At 35.6% G+C, this 19,665-nt stretch overlaps 1 protein-coding gene across 1 annotated transcript in view; it reads left to right on the top strand.

The window, feature by feature from the left end:
• The window catches only part of GPC5 (glypican 5), a 742,838-nt gene that overhangs the window by 406,404 nt on the left and 316,769 nt on the right, over positions 1 to 19,665 (top strand). Inside the window, exon 7 of the mRNA XM_074815456.1 lies at positions 16,962 to 17,124. Coding sequence (XP_074671557.1) covers positions 16,962 to 17,124 — 163 coding nt within the window. The remainder of the gene's footprint in view (positions 1 to 16,961; positions 17,125 to 19,665) is intronic.

Genomic DNA, 19,665 nt, shown 5'->3' with positions numbered 1-19,665 from the left:
ACAACTATTCGTAGTGTCCAATGCTGCATTATACTGTACCAGTTCACATTAGAAATGCTTTGTTTTCTTTGCAATTTATAGAGTAGTATAGCCCAGGCCTGGATGTAAAAGAGCACTACAATAAAACAAAAAATCAAATTTTGATGTATCTGATAGACTGGAGGTCTGTTAGTGAGTTTATAAATGTAACTGTATTTTACTAACATCTTTACTATGTGTATCCAAGTAGTGTATTATTGAATGATTGTATGCAAAACTCCTGACTTGAACATCTTCTAGGATTATAATTTATTAAACATTCAATTTTTAAAAGATATAAAGAGAAATGGGAACACTGAACTCTAGAAACTAAGTCTCCAACTTAACAGTTTTATATATTTTGACTTATATTTTATCAAAGGCATTCCGTATTTTTCTGCATTAATACTTGATCTCTTAATGATTCTCATTTCTACATAAATTTCCATTACAGAACCATGCAGAAATGAATACATTGCAATGATTAAATCCTTGTCAGGCTAAGTGCAATATATAAATTCTACCAGCATTTAAAACAAAATTCAAACTCCATCTGTCATATATTATCTCCAGAGCAGCTAGGACATGCACATACGTAATTGATTATGATAAATTGAAAAACACCTGAAGTGCCTTACAAAAAGTCCTATGATACTTCTTCTAGGCTTTAACAATGATTTCTTAATTTTATATTGAATTCTTTTATGATAGAAATTCATACTTCTAATAAAATGAAATACATATAACTGCATTGAATAGGAGTTTCTAGTATTTTCCCGATAAGATGCTCTATGTGAGAGAAAATATAATACAATAAACATGGCTCATCTCAAAGGAATTCAAGATTTTTGATGTTTCATAAAAGCTTTAGATTGCTGACACATCTATTTCTGATGTTTAATTGTTGGCATGATTTTTGTGAAATATTTCTGATACAAGGAAAAGAATTCAAAACTTGCTGTGCTAAAGAAAGGCATAAAACTTGCCATAAAAATCTATATTAATTGTAAGGAAAACTAATAAAACAAATTATTCTATAATTTACACTCATTTGGAACTTTAAAAATATTTTTTCTACCTCTGAGACAGTAGGAAGACTGCCATGGAATGGCTGAAATTTACTTTCTTTCCTTCCTTTCTGATAGATCCCTTCACCAGACTTTCAAGAAAGGAATTATCACACCCCCTTGGAAAGACTATAGTATACTGTGACTTCATAGTTACGGTTTATCCAGTTAGATGCTATGGTTTCTCATTTTCACTATGTTCTTTTAAATGGTCACCTCCTCACTTCTTTTTCTGAATGAGAGTAATTTTCACCAGAATGAGCATTTTTTCAGGGGAAAAAGTCAACCCTCTTTGGAATATATAGTACCTGGGAATACCGTTCCAAAATCAGTAATGCATATGCCCATGCATTCTTACATAGTTTAGTTTAGGGTGAGGTCAGTCTTCTGAAGATGTGTGTTTCTTTCCATTGACTCTGAAAGGTCTAGTGACTCTAAAAGATGACTAGTATCACTTAACTAGCCTTCAGATGTCTACATTGAGTAGACAAATCACACAGTTAAAAAAAAAATTAAATCTGACTTTCGACTTCAGTAAACATCTTTCAGTTAACTTTAGGCTGAGATGAACTACTCACTGGACTTGCCTGTCTTTCTGCAGAGACACATGTACTAACGTTTAGATTGCTAAAGCTACATGAAGTGACTCCCACTTTAACAGCTGAAAATACATAAGCAATTTTTGTGACTTTTGTGACCCTGCAGTCTTCATCTTATTTGTCAGTTTAAGCCTACCCTAGGACATCCTTGAAAAGCTCAGGCAATTGAATCAATTTTCTATATGGTACTTTTTTGTAAGTGTTGCCTGTTTTCTGGTTGTTTGGGCAGTTTTTTAATAACTGAGTTTTTCATTAGATGTGATTTAAATGAGGATTTCTAAGTTCTAAAATGAGGAACGTGCACTAGATTCACATGACAATGAATGGTATTGCTGGATTGATCCTGTTTTTCTACACTGTTCTTGGGGATTTGAAGGTTTCTTTTGATATCTTCTATGTAGGTGATCACTGAAGATGGATGATTATGAATAAACAGCACAATGGTAACATTTAATAATTGTGAACACATGGGCTAATGCAATACAGTGTATCGCTGAAAGAGTACTCTGATTTCCAAAGTAATGAAAACTGTCTGTAATCTATGCACTATTCATTTCACTTTACAAAGAAAATAGTCCTTTTAAGTATTCAGATAACCTAAACAACAAAATAGTTATTATAATGGAAATCCTGAGTTTGCCTGTGCATACAAAATGATTGAGAAAAGATAGACTAATATGTGCTGAAAGTTGTGTGTGTGTTAGCTATGGCAGTACATGTGACCTTATAAATATTTATGCAGGGTTCAAAGCCATCTGTCAACAATTAAAGGATATGTCACGTTTAATAACGTAGTCTGCATAGATTAGGATTACTATAATTAGACCATTGCGCACATATTACAGCTGCAAAATGGATGAGCCAGGCTTTCTCAGGAATTTCAGAAAAGGCTTCTTCTATTTGATAGTATTCTGCATGGCATTTGATTGCATCTGAATAAGTAATGTCTCAGAGAAAAAGCATAAGCATCTACTTGAACTTGAAGCTAGCTTTTCTGGGAAGAGTTATAATCTTATCACACATACAAAGACCCAAAGGAATCTAAAGAATAGTTCTATCAAACCTTTCTGAGAAGGCTCTGATTGTAAATGGTCCACTTCTTTATGCACCAAGAAAGCTGTTCTCAGCTAATAAAAGTGTCCCATCCTCCACCACTTCTATACTTCAAGGATACCTTAATTCTTCTGAAGATTTTGAAAAACAGGCATGATACATTTTGACAAGACTAAGCAATAGCAACTATTTTAAGACTAGTTTGGGAGCAAAGAGGATTTAAAAATACAGCCCTTCACACATGACAAGTCTCAATTTATGCAAAGCAGCCTTACTACACGAGTATCACCAAAGTATATTTATATAGAAATCACAAAAATAAATGACCACTCAAGAATGGGGTAAATTGTGTGGCAGGAAGGTCTTGCTTTAACCTCGTTGAGAATTCTCTTGCCTTCTGAAGAGTGTCAGCACACAATCGCCGTGATTGGAAAACTTTTAGTGTAAGGCTTAAGTGGGTCATAAATGATGTACTAGAGTTTGTACTAGCTTTCTGTCTGAAGGATATATGCTGGAAATGAAAAGATATATTGGATCTTAAACAAAACTTGGTAAATAATGCAGAAAACTCGATGTATATTTTTGCTGCAATGTGTTGTGTGGCAAACTCTTATTATAAGATTGGGCCAGACAAAGTCACAGATAAGGACTGGTGGTATGCTTTTGTAATTGGTACTCGAGCTCACTAATGTAAGGAGACTCCTGCTTATTAATTATTTTTACATCCTGCTTAATTTCTTTTGTACTGAGGGGAACTATTTTTGTGTAGAGAATTCCCCCCCACCAAAACTGCTATTGACATCTGTCGTGGTTTGAACTCAGCCAGTAGCCAATCACTACATGGCCAGTCGTTTACTTCCCCCTCCCCGCCCCCCCTCCTGGTGAAATAGGGGAGGGACAAAAAAAAAGAAATTCGTAGGTTGAATAAAAAAAATTAGCAATAGTAACAAAACAACAGTAACAATAGTAAGTCCAAATGGGTAATATACAGTAGTTGCTCATCAGCTGGCAAATGGTACAAAGCCCCTGCCCCGCAGCAGCGATCCCGACTGCACCAGAAATCCCGCCGCTGACCAGTCGGGAAACCAAAACCAAAACGGAAACTGAGAGAGCACGAGTCCCCTTGTATACTGAGCATGATGTCACACGATATGGAATACTCCAGTGATGGCTCTGGGCCCGGCCCTCTAGCTGGGCTCCCTCTCAGCCCAAGGAAAGTTAACTCTATCCTGGCCAAAACCAGGACAACAACGTTGTTATGCTCCGTTGTGAGATAAATGACTACTGAGGGGTTTTTTTTCATAGTAATTTCATAAGTAATTTATACATTATAGGTAATTTTATGCATATATAAATTTTATAGGTGTCTACTCCCACATATTCTTCTAGATCAATTTAGAATGCTCTGACCTAAGGAAAAAGTTCATGTGCAGCTGCTGAAGAGGGAAACATATTTTTACTCTTTACATTTTGTTAAGTACGAGGGTCTGTTTTTAAGTTGTGTCATCTATAGAACAACGGCTAATGCAAACATAAAGGCTTCCTTCTATTTTCTTCTTGTATTTGTCTTGGTTTCAAATGTTTCTGGGAGTGTACTAGTTTTATAAAGATGCACTAAGTTTGAAATACATTTTTTTTTCTCGCTGAAAGACTTTTACCATTTGTTTAGAAACTATAAAATTCTGTCATAATGGGATGCAATGTCATCGTTTGCCATTAATAATTTAGTGATAACTGTACATAAGGGTCCCTCAGTTCTCTGAATGCATAAAATCACTTGTGGTAACACCTTTTGTTATCTGTATACACCTCAGTTTTATTGGAGATAGCTGGTCTGCATAAAGTATTATTCTGTAAACCCTCTTTAGATCTAGAGACTATAAGGATCAATGATTCACATGCAGATAGATTAGAAAAAAAATCCATATTCCTGATTCTGTGCAGGCCACAACTCTTTTGTGGACCTATCATCCTACAGCAGTTATAAGCTGGCAGACATAAGTGTCTTGGAGGCATAGTCTGTCTTTTGTGCAAGATTTCTGAAATGCTGAGAACCCCACAAACATGGCTCCTGGCCCAGGTGACTGTTGGTCTGAGCTGCTCACTTCCACTCTTGCTGTGGATGTCAGTGGTGTGTATGCATATCAAGCCTACATTTCATATGCCACTTGCTTTTGTAACTTATTTCCAGTATACATTACCCGGGGCTAAAAGCAAGATGTGTTTGTCTCCATGAGGAATGAAAAAGTTTACTATGTCCTATTTGTCAATAATTTGTTGATTATTCCCTGTAATGTGCTAGGCACCAATTCCTATCATCTCTCACTGATTGTACTGATAAACCATGGATGAATTATTTCACACTGTCATCATCAGTTCTCGGAGAACAGGCTTTATAACCATTCATTAACTTCATAACTGAACTATGTCATGCAGAATACCTGTCAGAACAACTCAGCTGCAAAGAGCCTGTAAATTAGTAAAATATTAGATTGCCATGATATGTGGGCAGAAACAGACTTATTTATTTCTTTCTGACTCTCTTATTTCCTGCTGCAATATTATTTTAGTCCTTTTCAGAAAAAGTAATTGGAGACATACAAAGTGGACATGACTGCCTTGTGAGATCCGCTTACATCTGAGACAGGACTATGGGACAGGACTATGGAGTCCTTCCCTATAGTGCATCTTAGTAGGAGCTAGCACTCCTCACATCTGCATCCTTCATATTATATTTTGTAACAGTCATGGTCATGATGAGTTTGCCCAAAGTCTAACATCAAACTTTCAGATGAGTGATTTTTTTTTTATTATTATTATTGGACAATCAGCTTCCATTTTATGTAAACAAACATACTGTTTCTCTTGCTTCTTGATTTCCTATTTATTCACAAAAATCTGGATAAGTGGTATCTCTGAAAGTTACATAAAACTCTAGAAAGAACTTTTAATTTAGAAAGTGGCAAAAATTAATTCTGTAGCTGCTTCCTTAATATATCTGTACTCTCTTCCCAGCTATATTATTATTTTTCAAGCTCTAAGCAGCTTCATCACTACTGTATGTTAAATGCACAGAGAGCCTCAGCTGAATGGAATATACTTTTAATCTGTCACAAGAGCTTATTCAATTTATAAAATGGTATATGTGAGGCTCAATTATCATGTTGAAATAGATACAAAATAATTTCTTTCTCAAGTTGTCTACAATAATTAAAAAGGGTTTTAAAAAGGGTTTTAAAAAGTTAGTCAATAATCTAAATTAAGGTCCAAAGACCTCAAGCTGACCAAAATTCAGTCAGTTCTTTGTCTGAGGGGAACTGCATAATTCTTGTGCCCTAAATTTATTTTTTCACTTTTCATACAACCAAATAACAGTACAGATCAAACAGAAGCTTGAGGTTTTTTTTTTTTTTGTTTTAAGACAATATTCTGTGCTGTGTGTTACAATGAGGAAAGCCCCATTGAAAGCTGAGTCAGCTTACAGGACTTTCATGAAGTTTTTAAAGCCAGGAGAAAAAGCATTACATTTTAGCAGGTTTGGATGTCTTTAACTCCCCAGGTCAAATGACCAGAACTGATTTCCAGCCAAATCAGCTGTGGGTAGCATTTGACATAATTGTACAGCAAAACTGCATTCCTTATGAGATGCCTTAATTGCTGTTCACCTCTTCTCAACAGTATTAATTTTAGGATTCATGTAGCCATATGTCTACTGATATCTAAACTGCTCTTTCTTAACAATAGAGAGAAACAGGTGGTTCTAGCATGCAATCTGCCTTGTCCTATGGATAAGCCTAAAGCAAGTCAGAGGAGGGCCCTTAAGGATTCCTATTTCTTTCTGTTGACCAGAAGATATCAGGATGAGTAGCTCAGATGTAAATATCTATAATTCATTGATGTGAATCCTATCCAACTGTCAGAAAGCTCTTCCTCTTGATTCCTAAATTTGTGTTTGAAAGATACAGCAGAAACTTTTAAAGGCACAATTATTAACATTCAAACATCTCCTTAAATGTAGTATTAGCTGCTGTCAACTTAGTCATCATGGATTTTACACAGCAGCTATTGCTTTTCCTCACTCACTCCAGAGTCCACTCACATGACAGCTGGAAATGTTATCAAGTGAAAGAATAAAGTAACTTTATCATGCTGCTGGTAGATAATAGAAAGCAATGCATGTCAGCACTGCTGGCGAGTCACTTCCACTGACCATCCACTGAACTCCATTCACTGAAATCAGTTCTCTGGATAATTCACCAATTTATCCACTCACAATAGGGTAGCAATAGGAAATTTAATGTGCCTCTAACAATCCAGTAATAATTTTGCTCATGATGGCATCACTGATTATTGTAAGGGAGCTTTTTCTGTAATGTCTTCTGAATGGCCCTCCAGATGAAATGTCAAGTAACATGTTACTCTTATAAAGACAAAAGCATTCCAGAAGGTGTTGATATTTTTTAAATTCTTCCTTTTACTGGCTTAATATTATGCCCTTTCACCTGCAGATCTTGGAAGTATAAGGAGAAATCAGACCCTGAAATAGTTTCTCTGCAATTTTCATTATGTCATGATGTTTAAATCACTTCAGCTGTAAGTTTAGTCTTATGTTTTCACTGATACAGAGGGGAAACTAGGGTTTACAGATCATTAATTCTTCTTAAGTAACAATCCATGTCATAAAAGTGAGGGAACTTCTACTTTTGAGATATAAGCTCAGAATTGACACATACTGGAAATATGCAGATGAGCAAGTGATATAGTATAGATAATTTGCTATAGAACCCAATCCTAACTTAATTTTCAGTAGCAATTTTATATTAACATGCCTATTGAAGCATGTTTTATTCTATGCATATTTTATTCTTAAAAGAATAAAAATAATAAAAGAATAAAAATGCACATTTTATTCTTAAAAGAATAAAGTAGACATTTATTGTTTTGCTACTGCCATGATTTTTATTTCTAAGAAACAGCCAGACTAATAACTGTTTGATACTGTTAACAATAGTGCATGATAATGGTTCATGTTAATGTATTCGTGTCCGTATACATGAATTCTTGCAGGTTGATGAGTTCTCTGCCATTCCATAGCTTCCTTGGTATGCTTTGGTTTCTCCTCTTATTTGAAAAACTGTCCTGTGTAATGACAGTCATCAGGTTAATTGAAACTGGCTGAGTTCAATGTATGTAATTGTGGTTAATTCTCCATGTGGTTTCGTAAGTTCTAGTTACTAGCTCTGAAAATATTTGGTTTAAAACCCAACTGTATCCCAGGCTGCATCAAGAGAAGTGTGGCTAGGAGGTCGAGTGAGATGATTCTTCCCCTCTACTCTGCTCTTGTGTGACCCCACCTGGAGTACTGCTCTGGGCGCCCCAGTGTAAGAAGGACATAGACCTGCTTGAGCAGGTTCAGAGGAGGGCCACAAAGATGATCAGAGGGTTGGAGCATCTCCCCTATGAGGACAGACTGAGAGAGTTGGGGTTGTTCAGCCTGGAGAAAAGAAGGCTCTTCCAGTACTTAATGGGAGCCTACAGGAAAGATGGGGAGGGGCTCCATCTCAGGGAGTGTAGCAACAGGATAAGGCGTAATGGTTTTAAACTGAAAGAGGGCAGATTTAGGTTAGATGTAAGGAAGAAATTCTTCACTGTGAGGATAGTGAGACTCTGGAACAGGTTGCCCATAGAGGTTGTGGATGCCTCCTCCCTGGAAGTGTTCAAGGCCGGGTTGGATGGGGCTTTAAGCAACCTGGTCTAGTGGAAGGTGTCCCTGCCCATGGCAGGGGGGTTGGAAGTAGATGATCTTTAAGGTCCCTTCCAAACCAAACCATTCTGTGGTTCTATGATTATGGTTCAATTGCATGTACACAGATGGGCCTCCTTTAAGGGCCCTCCTCTGACTTGCTTTAGGTTTATCCATAGGACAAGGCAGATTGCATGCTAGAACCACCTATTTCTCTCTATTGCTAAGAAAGAGCAGTTCAGATATGAGTAGATATATGGCTACATGAATCCTAAAGCCATTCCAGCTGCTCAGTGTCCCTTGACCTCCAGCTGCTGCTCCAGGTCATCTGCAGGTCATCTGTAAATTCTCAGATGTGCAGAAAATTGAATCAAACCTCTAACACACAAATTACTAGTGAGGACCTTAGACACATTCTTACAGAAAAGAACCTACATTTTTCAAGATCTACACTGAGGTGTATGAATCTGGAGGCAAAAGCCACACAAAATCCTGGGTAATTTTGTTCAAATGAGCTTTATCTGATCACAGTATGCCATGTTATTTAAATTAATCCTGTTATTTATTCTTGTTAGACGTCAATTGTTCATTAAACTGCTTGATATTAAGCTATCCAGTGTTTCACATAGTCTGTTACGGAGTGACAGAATTTCAGCTTCTGAAGAATTATTTCAGTCTACTATTATGACAGAAAAAATGGTCTGATATATGTCGTATCTATTAGTATCCACCCTTGACAAGGGAGAAAGGTCTAAAAATGTACATGAGGACAAGGTAAAGGATAAAATTATTTGCAAAGTATCTGAAAAATTATTTGTAATTTCTAATGGAGGGGGTCATACCAATAACCTTCAAAAGAATACAATGAAACAGATGAACACAAAAAACAGTGAAATAAAAAATCCAGGCAGATCCATGACCCTAAAGAAAAGATATTGAAGGTACTCATACTATAGCTTTAGAAATATTTTAAATGAAATTTTGCTGGTGATGGGTTTTTTTCTGAAATTTATGTTTTTCTTTCATTATTCTTATCATCTATTTCTGCTTGTAGCAATGCTGTCTTCATGGATGAGTGAAACAGGCAAAGAACATTCGTCTCTAAATATTAATCATATATAATATGACTTTGTTCTGTTACGTCAACTACCTAGACTGAAGGAAGAGTACAAGCTATTCGAGGGTTTAATTTTGCTCTCATTTTTTATCTTAGAAATGCTTGACTCATTTACTTAATTTTCTGAGGATGATTTAAATCTACAGTGAGATGTTGGCAAGATATGCATTTTTTTAAGGCCAAAAATATTAAATGTTTTTTAAACAAATCAATTTGATAATGTACATAAATGTGCTAGTGGGAATTGCACCAAGGGACAAGAGCTAAGCTCTTGATCCTGTATTCACTTGGAACCAATAATAACTGGAAAGAAAAGTAATCACTCATGGCAGAACTCATGTAAGAACCTGTGAGTTGAGGGGTCTTAACTGTAAAATGCACTCCCAGATAAAAAGCAAGATTTTTACAGCAGAGAAGATTTTGTCTTCAATAATGTAACAAATTATGAAAAGGATATTTGTTGAGGGACAATTACATTTAGGACCTGTATCTATATTGCTAAGTAAGGAGAGGATCAAGGATGAGAGCACACACTATTTCATGTCCCCAGTGCATACAATTAGCCTCTTTAGTAAGATACTTACCTTAGGGAGAACTGGCTGGAACAATCCAAAACAGATGTTTGAGAAATATCGACATTTAGTATCTATTGCTCTAGATCGTTACCCAGTTATCTGTAGTTCAGTACTGTAGACATCCCCAAAAGTTGTATCTGTTGCATTAAATTAAATTGGTCAGGGGCTGCAAGTGTCCTACTTCCCAGAGCAGAATAACCATATCTAGACTGCCTGTTTGGAACAGTCCCTAAACTATGCTAAGGCTTAAATTGGGGTCAAGCATTTTTGTGGAGAGTGCTACTTGGGTCAGTTCAAATCTGTGATGGCCAGGAAGCATGCTAATGATGGAACAAAATAGACAGTGTATGCTCGTGCTTGGGCCCACAACCTGGTTTCGTTGAACTGTACCTTCAGTGGAAATTATTAGTAATTTCTACCTAATTCAGCAGTTAGCTTTGTGTGAAAATTTTGTTTCCTTACTAGGTGGTTTTGAAAGCTACATAAATAACTACTGAGAAGAAATGTCTGGATTTTGAAGTAGCAGTATAATAATAAGCTGGGGTAATTCCTACTTCTACTATTCAAGCAGCAACTGTTTTGATCCTGAGGTAGTAAAGGTGTATCAAGAAAGCACCGAGTAGCTTAGAGCTGTGTGGTGCAGTGCAGGCTCACAGCCACTTTACTGATTCTTGCTTGTGCTCAGTAAGCAGAATGAATGTCTATTTCTTTCTGTGTTCAGATGAGTTGGCTTAGACTGCAGAGAAATGTTGTGTTACTTCCATTAGAATTTCAGGCTGCTGTTTGGTTGGTGATTTTATGGAGTGGAATGAATCTGCAGGCTTGAAATGCAGAATTTTAGCTCTGGATCTTGGGCAGAAAACAGTGGGTTTGACATAGCAGTGTATGCATTGCTTGTACTTTCTGCACCATCTCAGGGATATGAAAACTACAGCTGATTAGTAATCTCATTCTCTCTTTGAAAATTTCATTGAAAAATCAAAAAATAAGAAAGGAGTTGATGTACTTCACACAAAGCTACAGCTTTTTATTTATAAAAACCACAGGGCACTACCATGAGGGACTATAAGAATTGTAATACTAGTTATCTAAATACCAGTCTCCAATATAAGCTGGACTTCTAATTTAAAACACATGTTTTTGTTAAGGATCTTTCGTATTATTGGAAATGAAACCCTCAAGGAGATTCTTGCCTAGAGAGGTATGAGTAGTTTTTTAATGAGATCACTAAGAGAAATGCTGTATTTTTAAATATTCAGGTGTGTAATGCTAAGCAGAAGAATAAACTTTAGCATAGTTTATTCCTCTCATTTGAAAAAGTTCAAAATAGTCATGCTTCTAGAAATAACTCTTCCAGATTTGATTTGATTAAGTAAATTGGATTCACTGCTGGGCTCCTTTGGGATTCCCTACACAAGTATTTATGATACCTAGATAAATGAAAGAGAAGAAATATTATGACTGAGCTTAGTTCACATTTACTGCAATAGAGTATCAAGATATTTTTATTGAAAAAGAATAAAATAAAATTCATAGGAAATCAATGTTTCCCCTGAAGGTATATGATGTGTAAGATAAGTAAATACGATACTAGATTTTTGTTGAAAGAGAACCAATATCACATCAGTTTCAGTAGTGTAAACATAAGTTCATTTGCCTTTCAGTGTTCATCACTCATGAGAGATGAAATCACTTGTAACTTCTTGCAAGCACAGGAAAGTAAAAAAGAATCCAGTCCTCTCATTTAAATCAGATTTACTTACATGAATTCATAGATTTTTAAGAGCCAGAAGGGACCATTTTGGTATGTCTAACCTCCTGCATACCCTCTCCTTGAACCTCTGAATTAATTCATGTTTTAAGACCAAAAATTATTTGATCCAGAACATATACATTTATGTAGATTCTTAAGAACCTGACCAGAACTGTTAATAAATGATTTTGATATAGAACAACCCTTGTGGGTATTTTTAAATGTATGATATTGATAATATGGATTTGTTTGATCCACTTTGAATGTGTAAATAAAAGTCTTCGATTCATTTGCTATTTCCGTATGCTTTGGCCTGTTACACAAATCTGTCAAATCTGTGTTTGCCATGTAGGTGTTTAAAAGGGTGGTTAAATAAATTCTTGAGGTGTTTGTTGGGGTCTTTTTTGGTGCACCAAAGGATGAGCTTCATTAAAAACAGAAGTATTTTTTTGTTCCATTTTAACCATTGTAATAGAACCCAATTCTGTGCCACGCTTTCTGAACAGAGGAAACAAGAACTGGATTTAGGAGTAATATAACAACCCTAAGGTGACTTAGTATTCCTGTTTCTGTCCCCAAAGATATCACATTAAAATCTTTGGCTAGAACACTACTCTTGATAATTCATCATGTGCTGGCTATCCAGGACACCCACAATTATTTTACAGAACAGAATATTTTGTCTTCTAATATGCATGTAATACAATATTTAGACTTGCTAATTTACATTTGTCTGTATTTTATTGTAGTATGTGTTTAAAATTACATTCAATTGCCTGGCTTACCGGATGAGGTATTTTCTTAGACAGTTTTTCACTTCTCTTTGTTATTTAATAGTTCTCCAGTCCTTGTAGCAGTGAAAGGTTTATCATTACCATTTTATGGTTTATACTGCTTTCCAGGTCATTGATAAAAATCTTAAATAATCTCGAAAAATTACCAAACCCTATGGGACTCTACAACAACCAAACATTCTTAGTGCTAATTTTCCTAATTATGCTTATGCTCTAAGATTTGTCAGGAAGCTTCAGATACCCTTATAGATGCCTCTGTAGCTGCTGTAGGCAGTTCATTTCTTACTGAAATGTTATATAGTAACAAGTCATATATTTACAGAACCCCTTAAGTACTTTATCACAACAATGTAACTTCTGTCATGTAAACCTGCATTTTCATTCTAAACGATGAAATTTCACAAAAATTATTAACGGTACATTTTGGCCTTATAACCCTTTTCAGAATTGCTGACAAAGGAAGTGCTCCATTAAGACATCAGTGAAAATCCCAAGGGATTTTTAGGCAATTAGGCAGTGAAAGGTCTAAACTGGAGGTCCAGCTTCCCAAAGCTACATAGGCAAGGTGTGAAGTTGAAGACTCCAAAGGACCTTTCAGCTGGTTTACACCCAAATCATTCACCTATGCACGTGTCCCACAGCAGTGGTAAGAAAACACAAATTTTCTGTGAAAATAAAATGCCATCAGCAGAGGACATGTTTTTGATATAAAATCTTAGTTCAATAAACTTTCACAAAAATTATGAAAAAGATCCAGCAAATCTAGCCTGGAATATTGGCATGCCTAGTGCAAGCTCACAATTCTGGTGACCTAACCCTTGCCATAACTCAGGCAAATTAATATGGTTGCCAATTGTATCTGCTGTTATTTTCATTGAAATTGAAAGACAATGATGCATGATTAAACTCACAGCATTATTTTTTTTAAAGACAGAAATTTGATAGAATGGAAAACCTTTTTGGACACCTAAAACAAAAAGAGATTATTTTAGCCTGTGATACAAAGGGAAAAACATTTATTGTGCTAGTTTGTTTGAGCACACAGTATACAGCTAGTAATCCTCCTTATTCGGCTGGAAGACCCAGTAAGTATATACAAAAAATTCTTCAGTTATAACCTGTGTTTCTTTTCCTCTTAAATAATAGCTTTCTAAAAATTGCAGCACAACAGAATAATAATTTTAAATGCCTTTTAGCTTTATTTCTAATTTGAATCAAACTAGCTTTGAAGAATTACATGGATTGTATAAATTTAACAAAAATTTTATATTAGATCTAAGCCACACTTAGTAGAGAACCAGCATGGAGATTTGTGAACTTATATGGAGACAATATTTCTTGTACAATTAAGGAGACTGAAGAGAATAACAAAACCCAAATTACAAATGAGCTTGTACATTCCTTAATCTCTACAACTTCAAGTACAGTGAAAAGTTTGGAAAAAGTTAAAGAACACTTTTTCAGTGTTGAGCCTACATTTAAAGCAATTTAGTGGGATTGTCTAGGTTTTCAGATTTCTGGTTATAACGCACAATAAGTAGAAAGGGAAAAAAGAGGAAAGAGAACATTACTTTAGGCTGAAATTTAGAGGAGCAGCAAAATATAAAGACCTTATTAATTCAATATATTTTTAAGACTGAGACAGAGATACAAAATGTAGAGAGGGATACATGTTCTCAGGCTGAAAAAATGTGTGTGCATATACATATGTACTATACCATGGAAACTTTGGCAGAAACTCTTGTTTGAAAAAATGTCTTGCTGGAGGTTCATTCCCATATTTATGCCACAGAGCTCAGGGATAAAGAGTACTCTATCATACAACTGGCTTTAGAGCTGTGTCATGATTTGAATTGGGCCAAAAAGGTAAGAAAATTGTCCTGTTTAACAGATTGTAGTTCATTAAACTGGCTGTGTTTTGTTTCCATAAATACTATGTTGGCAGAAGTATGGCATGGATGACAAAATGAGCAGGGAGCAGGGCAGCTATACAAAAGAACTTTTTTTCTCTTAGCTAAGTAGTTTGTTTTTCAGGTAGCATATGATTGTCTAATAAAACTGTTGAATCAAAAGTGCTGCATAAATTGGTTCTGCTAATTAAGGGGTGAATAGCATTCTCTTGTTATTATACAGTGTTGCAAGTGGCTTTTCTAATGCTACTGAAATTTATCCGAGTGATGTCTTTGTAGTAGTGATTAAAATATTTTTGCTGGGCACCATATAGCACTTAACAGATCAAATAGTCTGGGAAGTGACTCCATACTCTGTAAATAAACTGAGTATATTGTCCAAAAATATGAACCCAGCATCTTGCTTGAACAACAAAGCAACCACATTTTTGAAGGTATAAAACAATTGAGTCTGTTTCAAACTAATTAATAGCCACTTCCAGGAGAAAAAACATCTGATTATTAAATTAAAGAGTTTGAGCAGTGAATTCTTGTCCAGCGTAAAGAAATCTTGCTAGATTGAAGCAAGTGCAATGCATGAGCCTGCACCAGCTGATATTTTGGACTAGATAAAGTTATAAGAATTTTTAACATTGGTAGGAACCTGTTTCTTTACAGATATGTTTATATGTATCTGATATGTAAATTGAACTGAATTGGGATGGGGCATAAGGCACATTGTGTGTGTATGTATGTATGACAGTCCTACCACTTAAAAAGCTGGATGACAGCATTTGTACATTTGATAAATGAGATGAACATTGCTCAGGTGATTGCTCAGTTCTGCGCAACAGAACAGACAAATTATTTAAACTTCGAGATCTCTATCTCATGGTCTTGTTGGTCATGCTGGCATCATTGGTCATGTCTCTAGCAATAAATAAAAAGGAACCAGAGAACAAGCTTGTGTACTGGATCCAAATCACCTACACTGCTTAGGCCAGTATCAGATATCCTCTTGCTTTGTTTTAGGTCACCCTTATTAGTTCACCTAAAACAATGCCTGGATGTGATTTGGAAAATAACTCTCTGTAGGCTAGCACTGGCTCAAACTGTACTAGCTTGGTCTGCTCTTCCCTGGTCAGTCATTTGATATTGTCCCAACACATTCTTTTCCTTCTGCTTCTACCAGATGCCCATATGACACACCCAGAGCACACAAGAAGTATGGTTTGAATTCACCAATGTAGAGCTGCAGCACAGTTCTCGTACTAATCCAAATATTTCAAACTGAAAAATTCATAGAAAATCATAATTGTATCTTAAGGGCATGTGGACACCACATGGGTCCTGAAAAGATCCAGGGCCAGTTCCTATGTAGTATGATTGCTGTCTGTCTGCTCTAAAGGGGATTAGCCTGAAGGAGTGAGGACATGAGCTGGCAATGTGTTCTCTCAGCCCAGAAAGCCAGCTGTATCCTGGGCTGCATCAAAAGAAGCATGGCCAGCAGACTGAGGGAGGTGATTCTGCCCCTCTACTCCGCTTTCATGAGACCCTACCTGGAGTAGTGTCTAGCTCTGGAGTCCTCAGTACAAGACAGACATGGACCTGTTGGAGCAGGTCCAGAGGAGGGTCACAAAAATGATCAGAGGGCTGGAGCACCTCTCCTATGAAGAAAGGCTGAGAGAGTTGGGATTGTTCAGCTTGGAGAAGAGAAGGCTCCAGGAGACCTTACTGTGGTCTTTCAGTACTTAAAAGGGGGTTTATAAGAAAGATGGAGACAAACTTTCTAGTGGGACCTGTTGTGATAGGACAGGCGGTAATGGTTTTAAACTGAAAGATTGTTGATTTAGACTAGGTATAAGGAAAAATTTTTTTATGATGAGGGTGGTGAAACACTGGAAGAGGTTGCCCAGAGAAGTGGTAGATGTCCTATCCCTGACAGCAATCAAGGACAGGTTGGACAGGGCTCTGAGCAACCTGATCTAGTTGAAGATGTCTCTGCTCATTGCAGGTCCCTTCCAACTCAAACTATTTTATGTTTCTGCGTCTCTATCCATTCCTGGCCTCTGGGCCAGGAATTGGTGCCTGATCTTTTTTTATCTAGCAATAAAGACACAAACATTTTATATTTTTTTAAAAATTAAAAATTAAATATACATCTCCAGATACCACTCTTTTAAATCTGGCTGTAAGCCAGGAAAAAAAAAAAAAAAATTCAGAATTCTCATTCTGTGTATCCTGGAGTTTTCTTTTTAAATCAGATGATTACTAGAGAGACATATGACATTTTGGGTACTCAGTGAAGTTCTCCACCTGTACTGTTAACTTGCATATTCTATCTTGTCTTCAGCTGTTGCAGGGCAAATCATTTCCTAAATATGATAAATGGGATCTCCGACAAACAGGCAGTGGTGAAGGTGTAGATGAACAAATCAGTGGAGATTGTGATGATGAAGATGGTTGCAGAGGATCAGGAAGTGGAGAAGTCAAGAGAGTCCTGAAAATTACAGACTGTAAGTCCATGATTCTGTTTCCTTCGTTCGTTTAAATAGTGAATTGACATTTTTTTCCACTAATACAGAATTGGAAAAGATGTGGAAAACTTGTGGGTATAATGTTTCCAAGATTTACAGAAATAGAACTGCAATTACAGGATTTCTATGAGCATGGTATGAATATGAGTATCAGTTTCATTGTTGCACATGTTAAGACATATTTAACATAATGTAGACTGGCCTCAACACAGTATTCTAGCCAAATAAAAAGTGTTACAATGACATGTCCTTGTGAGTTACTGCTTTAACATAAAAGATTTGGCAGTTAAACACAGAAATTGTTCTTATTTTTCATGGAACTATGGCAAGATATAAGATTTAATTGTGGTAGCTGAATTTTTATAGAGAACTATTAGAACCAATGTACTGTAGCACTCAGCATCAATGCCATTACTACTTCTTACACATTTTTCTGCTTTTCTTACTATTTTGGTTTCTGTGTTTTGGTGGGGTTTTTTTGTGGTTTGTTTTTGGTTTTGGGGTGGGTTTTTTTGTTGGTTTTGGTTTTGGTTTTGGTTTGTTTGTTTGTTTTTTTTCCCTTCTCTGAAACACATTTGTAACAATTTTCTTCAAAAAATCATTTGTGAACTTCAGTGGCATGGAACAGCAAGCATGAACAATTGGATTGAAGCACAAGTCACTTAACTACTTCTGTGAATCAGGAAGTTATTCAGCATCTCTTCTTTCTCTTCCCAGTGTAGAAATATAGGCAGAGATGATGGGAATAGATACCTGGTATAATTAAACTTTCATTTTTGCATTTTGCCTTTTTTTTTTTTTTTTTTTTTCCTGTATTTTACACTGCTAAATTCAATACTAACAGGTAAGAAGTGAAGGTTAGTGTCAATCCCTGAATTTACTATATTTACTGAATTTGAGTGTGCTTCATGTTTTCAAGCTTAGGTGAGAACCCCAGATCCTTCTTTACTTGACAGCAATTTAGAAATGTAGCCATAAAAGAGCTGTAGTGTATGCTTGCCCAATTCTGATTTGAACAATTGGAGAAATGAGACTGAGCATTCTGGGGCATGCCTTACCAGGTCAGTTTGGAATCAGCCTAAAATGCTGTTGCACTGATAGCTAGTCTATACATTTTAAAGTCCTGCTATAGCTTCTCTAGATGGGATTTTAAGAGATCTGCAAAAGGGTTTGGACACTTACTTCCTGAGAGTGCCATTGAAGATTTAACTCTGAAAAAAGAAGTTATACATCAAATATTTAAAAACAGATGTACTTTGGAATACTGGATATATTATAACTATTTGATAATGACACTCTACTGTATCAAAAGACTGTAAAATAAACTTAGAATATGACTAGGCCTATTAAAAAAGTATTAAATAACAAAAGAATTACAAGAATGGTACATTTTACTTCACCCTCTTCTACTGCATTTGAATTTTCTTCATATTGATATATTTAGTGTAATCTTCAAAATGTCAAAAATATAATTAGCCTTCATATTCTCTTTATACAACATGTATTACAAATCTGTAGAATTATAAACTATATATTATGCATACTGAAGTTTACATGTAATGTGGTTTCATTCGAACCTTTTCTAAGATATTACAGAACAAAAGTATGAGTCCATACTGTTCGATATTTGTGAATATTTGAACATATATCTTAAGATACTAGTACATTTGATGACCTGTTGTGATTTTAAGGATTTATGCTAGCATGCATTTATCATTTGGAATGCACCTTAAAAGGTGTCTTGAATGTATACCAGAGAGTCCTAGACAGCACTACTTTGTTCTGGGGTATCACACATGCTTACTGACGTGGATTTTCTGTTCAACAGAACTGTTAAAACATTCCATTTAGTAAGAATTTTGTTACTGTATAGGTCAAGAAAGTATTTTTCTTCATAAGTTGTAGATAAATGAAACAGGAGCTTGAACAATTCTTCTTTCACATCATTGTGATGTATGAGTAGGATTTGGGGAATTCAAAGTGAAATTTGAAGTGAAAAAAGTAAAACAGATCTATTTTAGTAAGAAAAAATTATCTTCTCAAGATTTATGATTTTATGTGAGGAACTAGAATTAAAAAATTAAAAGATAAGTATCATCATGGTTTAAGCTGGTGGAATTTTCTTAACTTCAGGTGTCCGGTGTCAGTTTCAAGCTAAGTCAGATTCTGAACTCCTTGTTTTTAAACTGAAAAGCTAGATTTACCCTGTTGATATTGCTTACAGCTCTTTGAAAAGCATGACTGAACTTCAGCTAAGCTTAGAGGTTGACTACATTATGTTCAATCCTCAATGTTATTTTGTTAGTTCTAGTGCTTTTTTGTGCATCCCAATTTTTTAGTTGCATACAAATAGCCAGAAATGTCTTAGTAGTCTTCTGTACTTAGATATGATTTGTATTTTATCATATATGTCATGTAAGACCAATTAAACTTGACTTGTTTATGGAAGTTATGGAAAACTTATTTTCATAGTCCTAAATAATCTTCCATAAAAAAAGAAAAAAATCCACACTTGCAGTG

Source organism: Strix aluco, chromosome 2 (assembly GCF_031877795.1).
Source record: "Strix aluco isolate bStrAlu1 chromosome 2, bStrAlu1.hap1, whole genome shotgun sequence".
Classification (NCBI taxonomy): Eukaryota; Metazoa; Chordata; class Aves; order Strigiformes; family Strigidae; genus Strix; species Strix aluco.
This window is presented reverse-complemented; position numbering and strand designations above follow the sequence as displayed.